This window comes from Podarcis raffonei, chromosome 13 (genome assembly GCF_027172205.1).
Source record: "Podarcis raffonei isolate rPodRaf1 chromosome 13, rPodRaf1.pri, whole genome shotgun sequence".
NCBI classification, from domain to species: Eukaryota; Metazoa; Chordata; class Lepidosauria; order Squamata; family Lacertidae; genus Podarcis; species Podarcis raffonei.
In genome coordinates this window covers 52315127-52334763 of record NC_070614.1, presented here as the reverse complement: position 1 = coordinate 52334763, position 19637 = coordinate 52315127, and the positions used below count along the sequence as shown (strand labels likewise).

Here is a 19637-nt window from a genome sequence, read left to right as displayed (position 1 = left end):
TGCTGTATGTAGGTTTTATTCTATTATTTTTTAATCTTATATTTTGGAAATGTACATCCAGTTTTCTCCCCCTTTAAATTTTTTTGGGGCCTCCAAGAGAGTGGGGACATAAGCTAGAGCTTGTTTAGCTTATACAGTGGTACCTCGGGTTAAGTACTTAATTCGTTCCGGTGGTCCGTTCTTAACCTGAAACTGTTCTTAACCTGAAGCACCACTTTAGCTAATGGGGCGTCCCCCTGCCGCCACGCGATTTCTGCTCTCATCCTGAAGCAAAGTTCTTAACCCAAGGTACTATTTCTGGGTTAGCAGAGTCTATAACCTGAAGGGTCTGTAATCCGAGGTACCACTGTACGTAAATCCGGCACTGATTATACCCCACCCCTCCGAATGGGTTGCGTTTGCTAGTTTACACCATTTCGATGCCTGCTTCTCAGTTGAAACATCGGCTTGGCGTGACCTGCTGCCAGTTTCGCCTGGGGCATAAATTCAGCCATAAAGTGACTTTGGATATCTAGAAGCTTACTAGGGAGTCAGAGAGGGCGTGCCTCTGAGCAGAGATGATGATGATGTTTTCCAGCGCCTGTTCTGCTCCTGGCCTGAGACGCAGGGAGCGGCAGGAAGGTTTGCCCATATACGGGCAAGACTGGGCAAGGAACCAGCAGGTGCTCTCTGTATGCATCGCTGAGAGGCAAAGATTTATGGGCGACAACAATGGCACACAGGATGACCTGGCAGAATGCGCATGGAAACTTGGGTGTGATTCTGGTGGACCTGTGCACCTGAAAATCGCTTTTTTATGGGAGAGCGTTCCTGTGGCTAGGAAAGGCAGCTACAAGGAGGCACCGCTAAGCGAGAGGAACTCTGAGCATACGAAGAGGGCCTGTCGCCACCAGTTAACACACAGAACCTGCTTTTGGGCTCGGTTTTTTGGGGGTCCCTTCCAATTCTATGATTCTGTGAAAAGAGGGAAGTGTTATGGCCACGGGTGAAAATTAAAAGGTGAAAAGCAAAACCACCAGATGTCAAAAATAACTACCAAACTTTTAGAAGAGAGCCAGTATGGTGTAGTGGTTAAGAGCGGTAGTCACGTAATCTGGGGAACCGGGTTTGCGTCTCCGCTCCTCCACATGCAGCTGCTGGGTGACCTTGGGTCAGTCACACTTCTGTGAAGTCTCTCAGCCCCACTCACCTCACAGAGTGTTTGTTGTGGAAGGGAAAGGAGAATGTTAGGAAGGGAAAGGAGAAGGGAAAGGAGAATGTTAGGAAGGGAAAGGAGAATGTTAGCCGCTTTGAGACTCCTTAAAGGGAGTGAAAGGCGGGATATCAAATCCAAACTCTTCTTCTTCTTCTTCTGTTTAGGGAAGCTTTTAATGTTTAATAGGTTACTGTATTTTAGTGTTCTGTTGGAAGCCGCCCAGAGTGGCTGGGGTATAAATGATAAATTATTATTATTAAAACTAAAATACAGTTGAAGTCCAAATAAAGAATGTCAGCGTTATCTGATTGTCAGGTCTTGTTCCAGATTTCCCCAGGCTTGTCTCGAAAACAACGGTTCCGTTGTCTATGTAATAAAAGAATGACAAATCATGCAAAAGGTCTCTGGAGGCTCTAGCTGAAATCTCAAATTATGCCTCATATTCTCCCTTACAGCTCTGTTCCAGAGTGAGCGTCCGGTGTAATATTTTGGATGGTTTCCCACTGAGTTGCAATTATTATTATTTGAGCTGCTGGGATCATATACAAGACCAGTTCTTTTGACAATTCAGTTTCCTGGGTATCATCAAAAATATCCACTAACTTTAGAGAACCTGCTTTCAGCGACAGCTGACTCAGCCCTGGGATGCATGGTTTTTCTTTTAAAGTAAGTCAGTGCGACCAGTCGAAAGGCTGGTTTCAAATCCGGTCTCTGTCGTCATGAGCTGACAAGAGTGTCCTTATAAACGTGACTCACTAACTCACTGCTAGTTGTCCAAAGTGCTTCCCCACACGGCTCTCGTGAAAGCACAAGCACAACCGACTGTTTTTTTAAAAAATAAAAAAGCGCCAGTGTAAGCAAGCCAGAAGCACCTGTAGAGAAACCCACTCTGTACATGCTCAGATACACACTCTGTTCTCATTACACACCCAGTCAGATGGGCAGGGTACAAATAATAAATTACTATTATTACCGTGCGCTGCAAGTTCCCTTGTTAAGACCGGGTGTCGAAGGGCGATTGAGGGCAAAGCTTATCGTATACATATATTAATGCTTTATTTGGTTTCAAGATTCAAAATCACATTTTAACACTCGGTAATTATCATCCTGTTCTACAAAACTAATGATTTCCTGTTCACCCATCCTTGATGTTTGGGTCTGTGGAGCCCTACATGGGTCTAAGGCAGGGGTAGGCAAACTAAGGCCCGGGGGCTGGATCCGGCCCAATCGCCTTCTCAATCTGGCCCACGGACGGTCCGGGAATCAGCATGTTTTTACATGAGTAGAATGTGTCCTTTTATTTAAACTGCATCTCTGGGTTATTTGTGGGGTATAGGAATTTGTTCATTCCCCCCCCCAAAAAAATATAGTCCGCCCCCCCACAAGGTCTGAGGGACAGTGGACCAGCCCACGGCTGAAAAAGGTTGCTGACCCCTGGTCTAAGGGATGGGCTTTTGGAGGTCTGCAAACCCCCTGAAAATGATTTGTTGTTGTTGTTGTTTAGTCGTTTAGTCGTGTCCGACTCTTCGTGACCCCCTGGACCAGAGAACGCCAGGCACCTCTGTCCTCCACTGCCTCCCGCAGTTTGGTCAAACTCATGCTGGTAACCTTGAAAACACTATCCAACCATCTCGTTCTCTGTCGCCCCCTTCTCCTTGTGCCCTCCATCTTTCCCAACATCAGGGTCTTTTCCAGGGAGTCTTCTCTTCTCATGAGGTGGCCAAAGTCTTGGAGCCTCAGCTTCAGGATCTGTCCTTCCAGTGAGCACTCAGGGCTGATTTCCTTCAGAATGGAGAGGTTTGATCTTCTTGCAGTCCATGGGACTCTCCAGAGTCTCCTCCAGCACCAAAATTCAAAAGCATCCATTCTTCGGCAATCAGCCTTCTTTATGGTCCAGCTCTCACTTCCATACATCACTACTGGGAAAACCATAGCTTTAACTATACGAACCTTTGTTGGCAAGGTGATGTCTCTACTTCTCAAGATGCTGTCTAGGCCTGTCATTGCCCTTCTCCCAAGAAGCAGGCGTCTTTTAATTTCGTGACTGCTGTCACCATCTGCAGTGATCATGGAGTTCCTATGCAATATTTTTCTTTACAGCATTGGACTTTCCTTTCGCTTCTGAAAATGATTATTTTCCATCAACTTCCTGTCACCTTGGAAACTGGCATTGCGGAAAAACAGTTCTGAGGAGGGGTCTGCATGGAGCTTCCATGGAGTCTCCCAGGTCCAAGTCTGACCCACTAACCACTACACCACACTGCCTTTCTTCTATCACACAGCAAGAGGTCGTGTCTTCTGTTTTTCTGGGCCAAATAAGTTCTCACTGACAGACCTTTCTTACTGACAACCTCTGTAAGCATTTAAGAATAAATAAAATCCCATGGATGAGAACCGCATCTGCGAGTGATTCTGTTGTTGGCAAGGCTGCTGCTTCACCTGTTGGATTTCTACCTGCGCTGCAACTCAGAAAGTCAAAATAGTGAGCACTTTGCATGTTGCTTTCAGAGCTGATCTTCCTCAGGGCTGCACATCCAAATGTCTATTTAAGGAGGTGTGTGTGGGAGAAACTGCATTGGCGGCAACGTGGTGACTTTACCTGACGGATTCCTGCCTGCGCCCCAACTCAGGCAGGTGAGAGAGAAAGAGACGGAATGCAAACCAACCATGAAAATGACTTATGAATTGAAAGTGGTGACGCGATGTGTACTTTTGTTTGCTTGTCTTGTTTTGTTGCACAAGACAACAAAAACTATTTTTTTTTCCAGGAAGGAAAAAGTTTCTCTCTCTCTCTCTGTCTCTCTCTCCAGGAAATGGGCGAGGGTGGCCTTGGGTGTCGGTTTCTGTGGACACCCCTCCCCCTCCCTTGATGTCACGCGCCCCTCCCCCACCCGGAGGGGGAGGGGGGAGGGGGAGGAGGTGGCGGCTAGGGCATAAATACAGGTGCGCTCACCTGGCGCGCAGGTACGCTTTTAGCCGCTCGCTCCCGCCGGATTCCTCGGGCTTCTACTCGCGCGTCTCCATCTCTCTCCCACCTGCGCCATGGCCAACTCGGGCTTGCAGCTGCTGGGCTTCACGTTGTCTTTGCTGGGCTGGATCGCCGCGCTGGCGGCCACCTGTATGCCCCAGTGGCAAATGTCTTCCTTCTCCGGGGCGAACATCATCACCGCGCAAGCCTTCTACAGGGGCCTCTGGATGGAGTGCGTCTATCAGAGCACGGGCCAGATGCAATGCAAGAACTACGACTCCATCCTCAGCCTCGACTGTGAGTAGCCAGGCGGACTACATTGCATTTTTTGGGGAGAGCGGGGTGGGGTTTTTGGAAAGGGGGAAGCTGGAGGGTCCTCCCCTCCACTTCAGAGCAGGATCTTGTTCAGGAGGGGGGGGGAAATAAAACTATTTATTCCATAGTAAAGGAGGAGATAATATTCCCCCTTCTGTCCTGATGCGCTTTTCTATCCAAGGCGCGCCAGGCGTTGCGCGCGGTTCTGCTCCCCATTTCATCCTCGCCACAGCCACCCTGTGAAGGTGAGGCTGAGAGAGGGCGGTGCCCCCCGGTCATCGTCCCCCCCCCGCACCAGGTCATCGCCCCCACTTCATGCCTAGTGATCGGAATTCGAACCCAGATCCGGCGCACTAATCCTTGCGCAACGCTGGTTTGGTTATTTCTGTATTACCCGCCCTTCGCCCTGAGGTCCCGGGGAGGGTCTTGCGGCGTTAAAATGGAAAACCGTGATGAAAAACGGCTTGCTTACGAGTAGGAGGGTTAGCAAAAGGAAATTGGGGGCCGAGATGGGGAGGAGAGAGACCCAGGTGGTGTTTTTTCTTGGGGTGTGTGTCAGGAAAGGAGTGCTTTTTTTGGAGATGTGGGTCACACCATGAAAAGAGGAGTTTGTAAATTCCAGCTATGGGGATATGGGGGTTTCTTTGGGAGGGGGGATAGCTGGGGGGGGGCAAGGAGCAGTTGATGAGAAAGGATACGTTTTTGGGGAATGTGGGGCTTGCTTAACAAGGAAAGCGCAAGGTTGTGAGATGAGCGGGAAGGGCGCCGTTGTGGGTCAGGTGTGGGGCGTGTTTGGCCTTTGGCAGAAAAGGAGGGGCAGTTTGCAGTGGGGTTTGAAGGGCAGGAAGGAGGGTGGGGCAGGGGGGTCAAGTTGGGGTGACCCAGGTTGAGGAAGAAAGTCTTTGGGCCAACAGAATTAGCTCTCCACAAAATTACATTTTGTGGCCACTCCCCAAACCTTGAAGGTGTTTTATTTTTATATCTTGCCCATCGTCGCAAGCTCTCAGGGCGGTTTGCAGTTTGGGAAGTTGAATTCGGTGCTTGGAGGGGAGAGATCGGGAGCAGCAGGCGTCCATTTTCTTCCTGCAAAAAGACAAAAAGGCCCTTTACCTGCTCGATTCTTCGTTGCCCTTTCGCCCCCTTGGCTACTGATTAACTCAAACTGTCGTCTTCCGCATCCCACACTTCAGGGAACAGGGAGCCCCAAGCCAGGCCAGGAACGCTCCCCGCGAGGAACACACAGAAATAATTTTGGCCTTGTCTGGAAACTTCCCTCGCTGCCTTTCTTTAGAGATTTGGAGTGTGGCTTGTGGCCCCCTCCCAGCCACAAAACCCCCAAGCATCTCCTTTGTCGCTTTGGGGTCCCTGCCCACATCTTCCTTTGCAAATGCTCTCTGTTCCTTCGGACCGCAGCCTCAATTTTCTCCAGTCCAGACCTTTCTGCTTGTCTTTCTGTTTAGTTGCCAAAGGAAGATTTGGGGTGAGCAAAAGAAACAGACCCCAATCCCCAAGGAGGGAGACAGCCAGCCAGCGAGAAAATCACCCTCCTTTAAATTCCTCCCTTCAATCCGGATATTTGGGTGGCGAGATGGACTGGGTTTTACAGGCTTTTAGGAGACAAAAGGAAATGTATTTGCTCATCTTCTGAAAAGCCCTTTCTCTAATCCTGTCGATTAGTTGTGTTTGACAAGCAGGAACTGATTTCTCCTTTCACATTCAAAATGGTTCTTGGGCCCAAGCTGCGGATTCAAATCAAGCCTTTTATATGGCCAATAAACAGTGGTCCTTTAAGACCCCAAAACTTTATTTTTCCTTTTTTTTTTGCAACGTTTAGTAAAGATTAGAAAAGCAAGGAACACCCAGAAGGCCAATTTCGTATTTATAACATTGTATTTATGGGAGACACATTTTCGTCATCCCCACTTCCAGCCAAATCCTCCGGTTTATACCTTGGAATCCCTAAATTAGTAACTGGTGTGTCTTTCCCAGCTGTATAGTGGAAGGGACGGATTTTCAGCCTTACCTGATCTTACAGCCCTGTTAAGCTCCGTGGGACTATGAATCGTCTTAAACTGGGATTAAATGCAGTACAAACTGAATTATGGGCGGGCAGGGGAAAAGGAAGCTATCGAGGGGGAAGAAGTTGTTAAATCTCTGTTTAGACAACTGGGCCACAATGATCGCACCACCCCTCCTTCTCCAAACAGAAAGAGGGTGGAGATCGCCACATCTTGTTGTTTTTTTAAAAAATTGTGTGTTAGAAAGACCAACACTATAAATATTTTTCTTCCTTTTCTCCTTCTTCTGTGTGTCTTTTTCCAAATCGGTTGCTTTCACTTCTTCTTTTAGAAAACCCACCCACCCACTTCAAAACTCTCCCCTTTGCTTTTTTTGCCGAAATTCTCTTCCTGAAACCACCTGGACTGGTTGGGTCACTTTTCTGGGTTTTTTTCCCTCTCTCAAGCCACACCTTTCGGGTGAAGAATGACAAAAGGCCAGTTCTCTTGTCACCACCTGCCGCTTCGCGGCCCTCCCAGGTCTCTTTGACCTTGTTCTTAAAAATAAAAGAGAAAGGTGGAGCAGGAAAGGGGGAATTTATTTTATGGTCCGTATCCATGGCTGCCTTTCGGAGTTTGATAGGCAAAACCAGAGAGGTCTCTGCCCCCAAGGCGCTTACAGTTTAAAACAGGCTGGGTGGGAGAGGCTTTCCTGTGCTGAACGCCCTACAGAATTCAGAGCAAGGGTTTTTAAGTCCAGATTTCTGAGGACATACAATATATAATAAATATTACATTCATGAATGGCCATCTGTCATGGATGCTTTAGCTGAGATTCCAGCATTGCAGATTGGACTCTAGATGACTGCCGGGGTCTTTTCCAACTCTACAATTTTATTATATAATATACGCAGAGATTCTGAATCCAGCATAAACTGTGTCTATAGCTGACAAGCAGAGCAGGGAGTTGAGAAGGAGGAAGTGTTGAAGGCGGCAATGAAATATTCTAAAAACGAGGGGCAGAATTGAACCACGATACCTTTAAAGCGAATTTGAATCTCCTTTCTGTCCCTCAAACAATTCTGGGCCCTGTGGGTTCAGGCGCCGCTGAGAATTATAACCCTGCCAGGGGAAAACTATAGTATCCAGAATTCTTTGAGGGAAAGAATGTGCTTTAAAGCTATAGCGTATGGATACAGGGATACCCCCCTTTTAAAGAGAGATTTGGGAGGGGGAAATGGCTCCCGCCTGCTGGCTTTCATGGTCGTTGTCGTCCTCCTCTCCTAAGGGACCTGGTTGGGAAATGATTCTGGCGAGAGACGCCTTCGGTTTTGAATGTCCCTGGAAGTCAATAGTGATTCATGGCTGTGTGTTTCCCGGCTCAAAATGGCTTCCGTCTCGGAGTCGAGATTGCACTCTGGCCCCACTTCCCTCCTGCCTGCTGGAGCTCGCCCTCCCCACACATTGCACCCCACCCCAAATGTGCCTCTTGTTCCCGTCTGTTCTTGGGGTGAGCCTCTTTCATACTGGTTTGCCCTGGGGACCACAACTCCCATCAGCCCCCAGAATGCGGCAGCTAGACTGGGGACTGGGAGCGGCCGCTGAGACCACATAATACCGGTCCTGAGAGATCTGCATTGGCTCCCAGGACGTTTCCAGGCACAATTCAAAGTGTTGGTGCTGACCTTGAAAGCCCTAAATGGCCTCAAAGGCCCAGTAGACCTGAAGGAGCATCTCCACTCCCATCGTCCAGCACTGAGGTCCAGCGCTGAGGGCCTTCTGGCAGTTCCCTCATTGCGAGAAGTGAGGTTACAGGGAACCAGGCAGAGGGCCTTCTCGGTAGTGGCACCCGCCCTGTGGAAAACCCTCCCTTCAGATGTGAAGGAAATAAGCAGCTATCTTCTCTTTAAAAGACATCTGAAGGCAGCCCTGTTTAGGGAAGCTTTTAATACTTAATGCTGTACTGTTTTTAACACTTGATTGGGAGACGCCCAGAGTGGCTGGGGAGACTCAGCCAGATGGGCGGGGTATAAATAATAAATTATTATTATTATTATTACATGCTCGCAGAGGCTCATGGGAGTCATGGTCCAGAACATCTGGAGGGTGCCACTGCTTTTAGGAGTGCTCGCCTTCAGAATTAATGGTTACTGGCACCCAGTTCTCTTTGGTGAAACCGTTGTTTCTTGTTTGAAGATTGCCATGGAATTACAGACTTGTAGACTGGGAAGGGACCAGCGGGGTGATCCAGTCCACCCCCCTGCCGCACAGGAATCTTTTGCCCAACATGGGGCTTGAACCCAGAACCCCGAAGTTAAGAGTCTCATGCTCTACCAGTCGACTGAGAGGAGTAGGGTGTGGCCTCCTTCGCTGTTGAAGAAGGAGCCAGCGGGTAGCTTGGCAGATATCTGAAGCCGGGCACCTGAAACATCTCATTACATGAAGTGTTAGAAATTTGGGTATATAAGCTGGGCCCCAAATGGCTCCTTAAACCAGGGTGGCAGCCACACAAAAAAAAAGAATGTCCAGTTGCCATTTTGGGGTCGGAAGGCGCAAAAGTCATATTTAATCAATAGGGCTTTTTGGTTCCTGAAATCTGTTCTGATTGTGCAGATAAAATATGACAGAGGAGGTGTTGCTAGTGTGTAGAAACAGTTCAGATCTAAGGATTCACAGATGGTGGAGATGTCAGGATAGCAACTGGGGCATCTTCACTTGGTCGCAGGTGGCCGATAGCCAGGTGCAAAATGTGCCTAAAAAGGTAAAGGGACCCCTGACCATTAGGTCCAGTCATGGCCGACTGTCGGGTTGCGGCGCCCATCTCGCTTTATTGGCCGAGGGAGCCGGTGTACAGCTTCCGGGTCATGTGGCCAGCATGTCTAAGCCGCTTCTGGCGAACCAGAGCAGCGCACGGAAACGCCGTTTACCTTCCCGCCGGAGTGGTACCTATTTATCTACTTGCACTGGTGTGCTTTCGAACTGCTAGGTTGGCAGGAGCAGGGACCGAGCAACGGGAGCTCACCCCGTCGCGGGGATTTGAACCTCCGACCTTCTGATTGGCAAGCCCTAGGCTCTGTGGTTTAACCCACAATGCCACCTGCGTCCTTAAAATGTGCCTAGCGCCTGGCTAATTTTGAACGCCGATTACATGCGCCGCAGTAGGGAAGCCAGTGGTTTTGGGTCTTCGCAGGTAGGACCAGCGATGCCAGGCCTAACATACCTTCCATTATGGTGAGGAAGCAGGTGTCGGAGGTACCCGGGATCTTTTAGGGCAAGGCTGAGGGATCTGTGACCCTCCAGATATTTCAGGATTCCAGCTCCCAATAGCCAATGAGGAGAGGGATCTTGCGCCCGAGGGTTTCCCATCATGGGACAAAAATCCAGCCCAGCTCTTCTTATTTTTTAATTATTATTTATTAAATTTGTATGCCACCTTGTACTTGTAGAACTCAAGGCGGTTCACAACATAACATTACAATATAAAGAAAACAGGAAATACATAATAGAAACCAGAACAAAGACAACCCAATAACCCTCCACCACACACATTTAAAAAGGACATCGGATACCAATCAGCCCAAGGCCTGATCCAAGGGGAGAATTTTTGCCTGGTGCTTAAAGGATGCGCTAGGTCAGCCTCTCTGGGGAGAGCATCCCATAAACGGGGAGCCACCACGGAAAAGGCCCCGTTCTCATGTTGCCACCTTCCAGACCGGACGACTTCTTATGTATAAGAAGGAAGCTGACCTGGTTAGTTTAGAGGAAGGCTGTAGAAACCGGGATTCTAGATTTGAAGCACCCTTTGACCTGGGAAGTTTGGGGCTACAGTTCACATCTGCGCCCCCCCCAAAAAGGCGGTGTTTGGGAGTTGTAGCCCCAAGCTCCTGGAGGGCGCCAGGTTTTGGGTGTGGCTTATGACATCCTCTCTGGGAATTGGGGTCCAGTGGGTTCCACAACCAGGGCGATCTGTTTTGGCTTCTATCTCTGTATACCTGAGTCGGGCCGGCCTCTGTTTATAAAACCAGACCTCAGCGCCAAGGGTGCCTGATAATCTTATCGCCCTTCATTGTTTGAGAAAACAAACTTGCTTTGCTCACACAACCGCAGGGGTCACAGGAAGAAGTGGTGGCGGCAGCCGGGATCTGGAAGTCTGTTTTGGTAACTGGCTGCGTCTCCATCCCGGGGAGGCGGCTGGTTTTTGTGCCCATTTCACAGATCCCTTAGCGTAAGGTAGAGGACTTGGAACCCCCAGATTTTCCAGAAAGGAAGCCTTGAGAACTAAATCCGGGAAGATAAGTTTCCCCAGTGGATCGGCGGGGAAAGGGGAAGAGTATTATGGGGTCTAACACAGCTTTGGGATGCAGCCAGGCCGAAAAAAGTTGAGGAAACGGGATTCCTGGCTGCAGGGCGGGATCTACTTTAGGGGTGCCCTATAGCTGGATCAGGCCCAAGGGGGCCCATCCTGTTCTCCCAGTGGCCAAGTGTGCCCCCCATTGGGCAACCCACAAGCAGGATACGACCTCAAGAGCGTTCTCCCCTCCTGTGGTTCCCAGCAACCTGGGATTCAGAGGAAGGGGGCCGAGAGCAAGAAACTTTGCTCGGCTTTTTGGGGGAGACAGAAGGAGCTCACCCAATGAAGCAACAACAGCCAGGGTTCCTGGCTCCAGACCTAACCTTACCCCCTCCCCGTAGAAGGCCTGCTTTAGCCACTAGGTCCTGCCTTGTTGGTTAGTCGTTTAGTCGTGTCCGCCTCTTCGTGACCCCCTGGACCAGAGCACGCCAGGCCCTCCTGTCTTTCACTGCCTCCTGCAGTTTGGTCAAACTCATGCTGGTAGCTTCGAGAACACTGTCCCACCATCTCGTCCTCCGTCATCCCCTTCTCCTTGCACCCTCCATCTTTCCCAACATCAGGGTCTTTTCCAGGGAGTCTTCTCTTCTCATGAGGTGGCCAAAGTCTTGGAGCCTCAGCTTCAGGATCTGTCCTTCCAGTGAGCACTCAGGGCTGATTTCCTTCAGAATGGAGAGGTTTGATCTTCTTGCAGTCCATGGGACTCTCAAGAGTCTCCTCCAGCACCAGAATTCAAAAGCATCCATTCTTCGGCGATCAGCCTTCTTTATGGTCCAGCTCTCACTTCCATACATAACTACAGTGGTACCTCGGGTTAAGTACTTAATTTGTTCCGGAGGTCCGTACTTAACCTGAAATTGTTCTTAACCTGAAGCACCACTTTAGCCTATGGGGCCTCCCGCTGCCGCCGCGCCGCCAGAGCACGATTTCTGTTCGCATCCTGAAGCAAAGTTCTTAACCTGAAGCACTATTTCTGGGTTAGCAGAGTCTGTAACCGGAAGCACATGTAACCCGAGGTAGCACTGTACTGGGAAAACTATAGCTTTAACTATACGGACCTTTGTTGGCAAGGTGATGTCTCTGCCCACGCCACCCCTTTCCCTGAACTCTGTCCACCTGCGCTGGTTTCAATGAAACCCTTTGTTTCGCCTGCTGGTTGGCTGGTGTGTGTCGTCGTCCGTGGCACCTGGGCAGGTCTGCGTGCGCACCTGTCCTGAGGGAGGGGTGATGTCACCTCCCTCCCCTCCCCCCCTGGTCCGGCGGGGAGGGAGGCAAGAGAGAAGAAAGGGAAAGGGTGCGGCAAAGCAGAGTTGGATTCCGATCAATCCCTATATCAACATTGCCGTGAAAGTGCAAGTCCCTTTCCAAAACGCTCAGTTTCTCCAAGTCTTCCTGTTCTGTTTCTCTCTCTCTTCCACTGCCTCCATTTCCCCTAGAGAAGGACCGGAAAGGTACTGCAGTTGAAAAACGGCACTGCTACGGGTGCAACGTAACACTCGTCTCTCAGTCAGAAGGAATCGGGTCTTTTTCGTGCAGCAGCACCTAAACTTTGGAACTCCCTGTTATTTTTCTGAATTAAATCGATTGGCCGTTTTTGTTTTCTGATGTGGCAATTTCGAGAGACTTAGAATATTTTAAGCAGAAAGCTTAAAAAGGGAGGGTGTTCCTTAAGCAGGGAGCCACCAGCGAAAAGGCCCTTCTTGTGTTGCCACCCTCCAGATCTCCCATGAAGGAGCATCTCCACCCCCATCGTTCTGCCCGGACACTGAGGTCCAGCTCCGAGGGCTTTCTGGTGGTTCCCTCCCTGCGAGAAGTGAGGTTACAGGGAACCAGGCAGAGGGCCTTCTCGGTAGTGGCGCCCGTCCTGTGTAACTCCCTCCCACCAGATGTCAAGGAAATAAACTACTACAGTGGTACCTCAGGTTACATACGCTTCAGGTTACAGACTCCGCTAACCCAGAAATAGTACCTCGGATTAAGAACTTTGCTTCAGAATGAGAACAGAAATTGTGCTCTGACGGCAGTGGGAGGCCCCATTTGCTAAAGTGGTACTTCAGGTTAAGAACAGTTTCCGGACCTCCGGAATGAATTAAGTACTTAACCTGAGGTACCACTGTATCTGACTTTCCTAAAAGACATCTGAAAGCAGCCCTGTTTAGGGAGGTTTTTAATGTTTATCGTGTTTTTAATAAACAGTTGGGAGCCGCCCAGAGTGGCTGGAGAAACCCAGCCAGATGGGTGGGCTATAAATAATATTTTTTTAAAAAAATATTATGGAGGGGGTGGGTACACGAGGGAGGGCTTCAGAGGGAAATCTGGGTTGATTCATATGGGGACAGGTGTTCTTGAGCTGTTTAAGGCTTTATACATCAAAATGTATTGGGCCCAGAAATTAACCGGCAGCTAGTGCAGTCGGGCCAGGATTAGCGTTATAGCCTCAAACCATCTTGCTCTGAATCCTGCACCAATCACAACAATACAAGCACAACACATAGGTAATAGTTAGTAGAGAATATATAATAGAATAATTTTTGTTGTTGTTTAGTCGTGTCCGACTCTTTGTGACCCCATGGACCAGAGCACGCCAGGCACCTCTGTCCTCCACTGCCTCCCGCAGTTTGGTCAAGCTCATGCTGGTAACCTCGAAAACACTATCTAACCATCTCGTCCTCCGTCGCCCCCTTCTCCTTGTGCCCTCCATCTTTCCCAACATCAGGGTCTTCTCCAGGGAGTCTTCTCTTCTCATGAGGTGGCCAAAGTCTTGGAGCCTCAGCTTCACAATCTGTCCTTCCAGTGAGCACTCAGGGCTGATTTCCTTCAGAATGGAGAGGTTTGATCTTCTTGCTGTCCATGGGACTCTCAAGAGTCTCCTCCAGCACCAGAATTCAAAAGCATCAATTCTTTGGCGATCAGCCTTCTTTATGGTCCAGCTCTCACTTCCATACATCACTACTGGGAAAACCATAGCTTTAACTATACGGACCTTTGTTGGTAAGGTGATGTCTCTACTTCTCAAGATGCTGTCTAGGCCTGTCATTGCCCTTCTCCCAAGGAGCAGGCGTCTTTTAATTTCGTGGCTGCTGTCACCATCTGCAGTGATCATGGAGCCCAAGAAAGTAAAATCTCTCACTGCCTCCATTTCTTCCCCTTCTATTTGCCAGGAGGTGATGGGCCCAGTGGCCATGATCTTCGTTTTTTTGATGTTGAGCTTCAGACCATATTTTGTGCTCTCCTCTTTTACCCTCATTAAGAAGAATAATAGTATCATTCAAATTGTAGGAATAAGCCAATCAAAGTTCATATGTACAAAATAACAGTGGTAGCGAAGACCGTGTGTTCAAAACAGATGTCTAAGGACAGTCTCACAATAGTCTTTCAAAAGTTACAACAGAAGACGTCTCAAAAGCTTCAAAAGGACAGTGTCTCTGGAATGATACTACTGTTTCGTAATAGTCTTCATCAGCTGGAAATAAGATACAAGACAGACAACCGATAAATGATAACCAAACTGAGCTACTTGCATACACATTGTGTAATAAAGCAAAATATACATAAAAAGGCACATACTTGATATTTTCCAACACTAGATCGTGTAGCTGCTGATTCTTGCAACACAATTGCACAGGACATATAAAGTAAGCCACAGGTGTTTCCCATAATGATATACTTAAAGGAACAGTATAGCATATACAGCATACAGAAACAAACACAAAGTAGACCCATGAAAAACAAATATACGGGGGAATAGTATTACGTGATTTAAACATACAGTCATACCTCGGGTTACAGACGCTTCAGGTTGTGTGTTTTCGGGTTGCACACTGCGCCGAACCTGAAGTATCGGAACGGGTTACTTCCGGGTTTCGGCGCTTGCGCATGTGCAGAAACACTAAATCGCGCTTTGCGCATGCACAGAATCACCGAATTGCAACCCGTGCGTGCACAGATGCAGCGCTGCGGGTTGCGAACGTGCCTCCCACACGGATCACGTTCGCAACCCAAGCGTCCAGTGTACAACAAATGATGCCTGCAGCAATTTTTAAATGAAACAATTAAAGTCAACTTCAGAATTTAGCCCCCTCCCCCGATGAATTGATTTGAACAGAAAAAGGAAATGACTTTCTTGTTGACGTAGCCGCCGTTCAAAATCTTGCCTCATCCCGAATTTCTTTTGATTTACCCGTAATACTGTAAATGATAAATCTGTGTCCAAATGTTTATGGGAAATAAAATGTTTGACCAAAGGTGCCTCCGTAATGGCATTTTGTATGTGGGAATGATGTTCCCCAGTGCGAACCCCGGCAGCTCATGTGGTGGAACCTATGTGCAATAAATTACATGGACATCGAATAAGGCAAACCACATCTTTAGTTTGACATGTACTGAATCTTACACCAGCTGAAGTTCCCAGGCTGTCTTCAGAGACAGCTCTTTGTGTAGCCCATTACAGTAATCTAACCTAAAGGTGACCAGAGCATAGACAACAGAAGTTATAATAAATAATAATAATAAAATTTTATTTATACCCCGCCCTTCCCAGTTCAAAAACTGGGCTCAGAGTGGCTAACAACAAATAAAAAATACTTAATTGTAAAAGCAGCATAAAATACAGTATAAAAACATGAATAACAATAAAATTCAAAGTTCAGAAATCAATTTAGGGGAAATCCATCTAATAAGTATTAGATAGTCACCAGGGCTAGCTGGCTGAATTGGCCCTACTTGGGCCAGCGAGGAGGCCAGGGGAGAATTAGCTGTGGGGTCTCAGAGCAGGTGAGGGAAGGGAAGGGAAATAAAAGATCAGGCTGAATTCAAATTAAAGCCCAGGCGGAATAGCTCTGTCTTACAGGCCCAGCAGAAGGAGGTTAAATCCTGCAGGGCCCTGATTTCATGGGACAGAGCATTCCACCAGGTCGGAGCCATCACTGAGAATGCCCTGGCCCTGGTGGAGGATAGTCTGGCTTCCTTAGGGCCCGGGACCTCTAAACTATGGTTATTCATGGACCTCAAGGTCCTCTGTGTGGCAGACCAGGAGAGGCGATCCCATAAATGTTGTTGTTTGTTGTTTAGTTGTTTAGTCGTGTCTGACTCTTCGTGGCCCCCTGGACCAGAGCACGCCAGGCACTCCTGTCTTCCACTGCCTCCCGCAGTTTGGTCAAACTCATGTTTGTAGCTTCGAGAACACTGTCCCACCATCTCGTCCTCCGTCGCCCCCTTCTCCTTGTGCCCTCCATCTTTCCCAACATCAGGGTCTTTTCCAGGGAGTCTTCTCTTCTCATGAGGTGGCCAGAGTACTGGAGCCTCAGCTTCACGATCTGGATCCCATAAATACAAGGGCCCTAAGCCACAAAGGGCTTTAAAAGTCAAAACCAGCACCTTGAACCTGACCCTGTACACCACTGGGAGCCAGTGCAACTGGTAAAGCACTAAACGGCGCCCTAATAGTATCTCAGTCTGGATTGAGCTTCAGTTTACTGGCTCTCCTCCAGTCCATTACTGAGGCAAGACATCAGTAAAGAAGAAGCAGAGCTGTGTGTCTGCAGAATATTTCTGACAACATCCTCCCAAACTCTGGGTGACCCCACTCAGCAGTTTCATGGAGAGGTTGCCATCAGGCGGACAACCTTCGCTCTCCTCTTTTTAGTGCCTCCTTAAAATATGCTTTGCTTGAGGCAAGCCAGTCCAAACGTGCCGAAGTTGCATCTGTTAGATTCTTTCTTTTTCTTTTCAGCTAGTGTTTGTTTAAACCACCCTTGGAATGCTTTTCAACAACCTGTTTCTCGTCAAGGATTTCCATGTTTGCATTTATAATTTTTGTAAACCGCTTAGAGGTTGTTGTTGTGGTGTTTAAAAATAATAATAATCAAGCTGTATATAAATATCGTTAAAAGTACTCCTCTGCTGTTATTATCTGCAAAGCTTGAGGATTCAAGTCCCAGACAGCTCATTGTTGGTAAATATAATTTCTGTAGAGAATTTAAAGGTAAAGGGACCCCTGACTATTAGGTCCAGTTGTGGCCAACTCTGGGGTTGCAGCGCTCATCTCACTTTACTGGCCGAGGGAGCCGGCATACAGCTTCCGGGTCATGTGGCCAGCAGGACTAAGCCGCTTCTGGCGAACCAGAGCAGCGCACGGAAACGCCGTTTACCTTCCCGCCGGAGTGGTACCTATTTATCTACTTGCACTTTGATGTGCTTTCGAACTGCTAGGTTGGCAGGAGCAGAGACCGAGCAACGGGAGCTCACCCCGTCGCGGGGATTCGAACCGCCGACCTTCTGATCGGCAAGCCCTAGGCTCTGTGGTTTAACCCACAGCACCACCCGCGTCCCTGTAGAGAATTTAAGCAGATGCAAATGTCTCCAAATTCATGGCAGTGGCATCCCCTCTCCTGCCACAACCTGGCATGCTTCAGCTCTTTTGGACTACAACTCCCATCAGCCCCAGACAGCTAGGGCTGATGGGAGTTGTAGTCCAAAAGAGCTGGAGAGCAGCAGGATGGGGAAGCCTTGCTAATCTAGTCAAACACAAACAGATTCAAATATTAGAAGGAATTCAATTGCATTAATGCCTGTGATTTACTTCTGGATGGAAAGATGTACAACCATGCTTTTCAGGTAGCTTTCATTTTTTTAGAAAAAGGGGGGTCCTTTTTGTAAAATTGCTTCTAATTAGCAGTGAGATGAGACAGAATGCTTAGCTTTCCACAAGATTTATTTTCATCTCATTTCACAAGATTTATGCACCAATTGTAACAAAACGACGCTCAAAGCAATTAAAAAAAAAAGATTTAAAATACCAGTAAGAAGAATGAAGAGCACTAATTTAAGGCTTATAAAACAACAAGAGGCTAAAAACAGATTAAAACTCGCAGCAACTTTCTCAACATCTGAATATGCCTGTTTTTAGCAGGCGCCGAAAAGCGAACTGCACGGGCGCCTTTCTGAAATCAATAGGCGGGGAGTTCCAAAGTTTACTGCCACACCACACTAAAAGACAAGTGCAAAATGGCACCTGTAGCACTGTCGGTGGTGGCCTTGCAGTGATTGTGCGATCTGCCTCAAATCACCTGATTTATATATATATATTTGGCGGGGCGGGGAGAGGAATCGGATGAGACTCTCCCCTTCCCTTTAGATGCCAGCGCCCCTCTGAGTCACAAAATGGGGCAGGACTCTTTTGGCTGGGCGGCTGAACGTTGTGCGGTGGCAGGCAGGTAAGGCGGAGGCCCTCGGTTGCTCCTCTCGGCTCTCTCCGTGAACCCAGGAGTCCGGCGGTGACTCCTACCTTTATGACAGATCGTTTGCTGAATCCGTGAAGCGTTAAGCAAGGTGTGGCTTTATAGGTTCTGCTAGCAAATGGCTCTCTTAGACTTTGAATCCCTTTCTCTTAACCTGGCCAGGTTGTTCCATGGCAAGATGCCAAAGGCAGGAACTAAAATTGGGGCCTGGCTCTAGTTCCTGGTGCCCCCCAGCGGCGGCTGGGAGTTGCAATCCGAAGCAGTTGGGGGCACCAGGTTTGTGGAAGGGTGGTCCGGGTAAGTCTGCCCCACTCCCTCCAGTACTGTAGAATTTAACCCCGGTAGAGGGTTCATGACCCCTAGGAACCCTGCACTGCCAACCTCAGAATCCTCCACGCCCCCAGACAGGCGCCAGTCAATGGGTTTAGCAAACAGTAAAGTCATTCATCTTGGGAGAAAAGCAATGACAAACCTAGACAGCATCTTAAAAAGCAGAGACATCACCTTGCCAACAAAGGTCCGTGTAGTTAAAGCTCTGGTTTTCCCAGTAGTGATGTATGGAAGTGAGAGCTGGACCATCAAGAAGGCTGATTGCCGAAGAATTGATGCTTTTGAATTCTGGTTCTGGAGGAGACTCTTGAGAGTCCCATGGACTGCAAGAAGATCAAACCTCTCCATTCGGAAGGAAATCAGCCCTGAGTGCTCACTGGAAGGACAGATCCTGAAGCTGAGGCTCCAAGAGTTTGGCCACCTCATGAGAAGAGAAGACTCCCTGGAGAAGACACTGATGCTGGGAAAGATGGAGGGCACAAGGAGAAGGGGACGACGGAGGACGAGATGGTGGGACAGTGTTCTCGAAGCTACCAGCATGAGTTTGACCAAACTGCGGGAGGCAGTGGAAGACAGGAGGGCCTGGCGTGCTCTGGTCCAGGGGGTCACGAAGAGGCGGACACGACTAAAAGACTATACAATAACAACAACAACAAAAGTCATTCATTGGGATTTGGGGCAAAATTAAAGGCTGAAAGCAGGAAGGGCCGGGTTGTGTCTGCATAGCTTTGTTGCAAGACACCCCCCCCCCCGCCAGTCATTCAGTTTGTGCAAACACGACACACACACTCACACACGACATACGCGACGCTTCTGTTATAAATTCATAGAAAATCAGCCGTACATCGGATCTGTACCGTTCCACTTTTATTTTACACCATGAAGGAAGGACTATCAAAGGGGGGAGACTTGACACAAGGCAGCCATAACCCCCCAAGCGTGAGCCCTACCCAGTTGGCATGCCAGCCTTGATGGTCCTAGACAGAAGATCATCACACTGCCAAAGGACCTGCATACAGAAGTGGATTCAGTAGGACTGAAACAAAGGACAGTGACCAGCCTTTCCCTCTGGGGGCAGAAAACAGTGAACTCTTTGTCCTCAGGAATGTAATCATGGGGAAGGGGAAAAGAGGAACTGGACAGGTGACAAGACACTCAGGTTACCATCACAACTCCTCTCTGAACCCTTCCTCTTTGTCATGTGTCAATGATGTAGTCATGATGTAGTCTTAGGGGTGTAGCATGG

The 19637-nt window shown here is 48.6% G+C and overlaps 1 protein-coding gene across 1 annotated transcript in view; it reads left to right on the top strand.

Moving 5' to 3' along the window:
• The first annotated feature begins 4134 nt into the window (after positions 1–4134).
• Positions 4135–19637, top strand: part of CLDN7 (claudin 7) — a 28582-nt gene continuing 13079 nt past the window's right edge. The window contains exon 1 of the mRNA XM_053360647.1: positions 4135–4460. Coding sequence (XP_053216622.1) covers positions 4238–4460 — 223 coding nt within the window. The 5' untranslated portion in view covers positions 4135–4237. The remainder of the gene's footprint in view (positions 4461–19637) is intronic.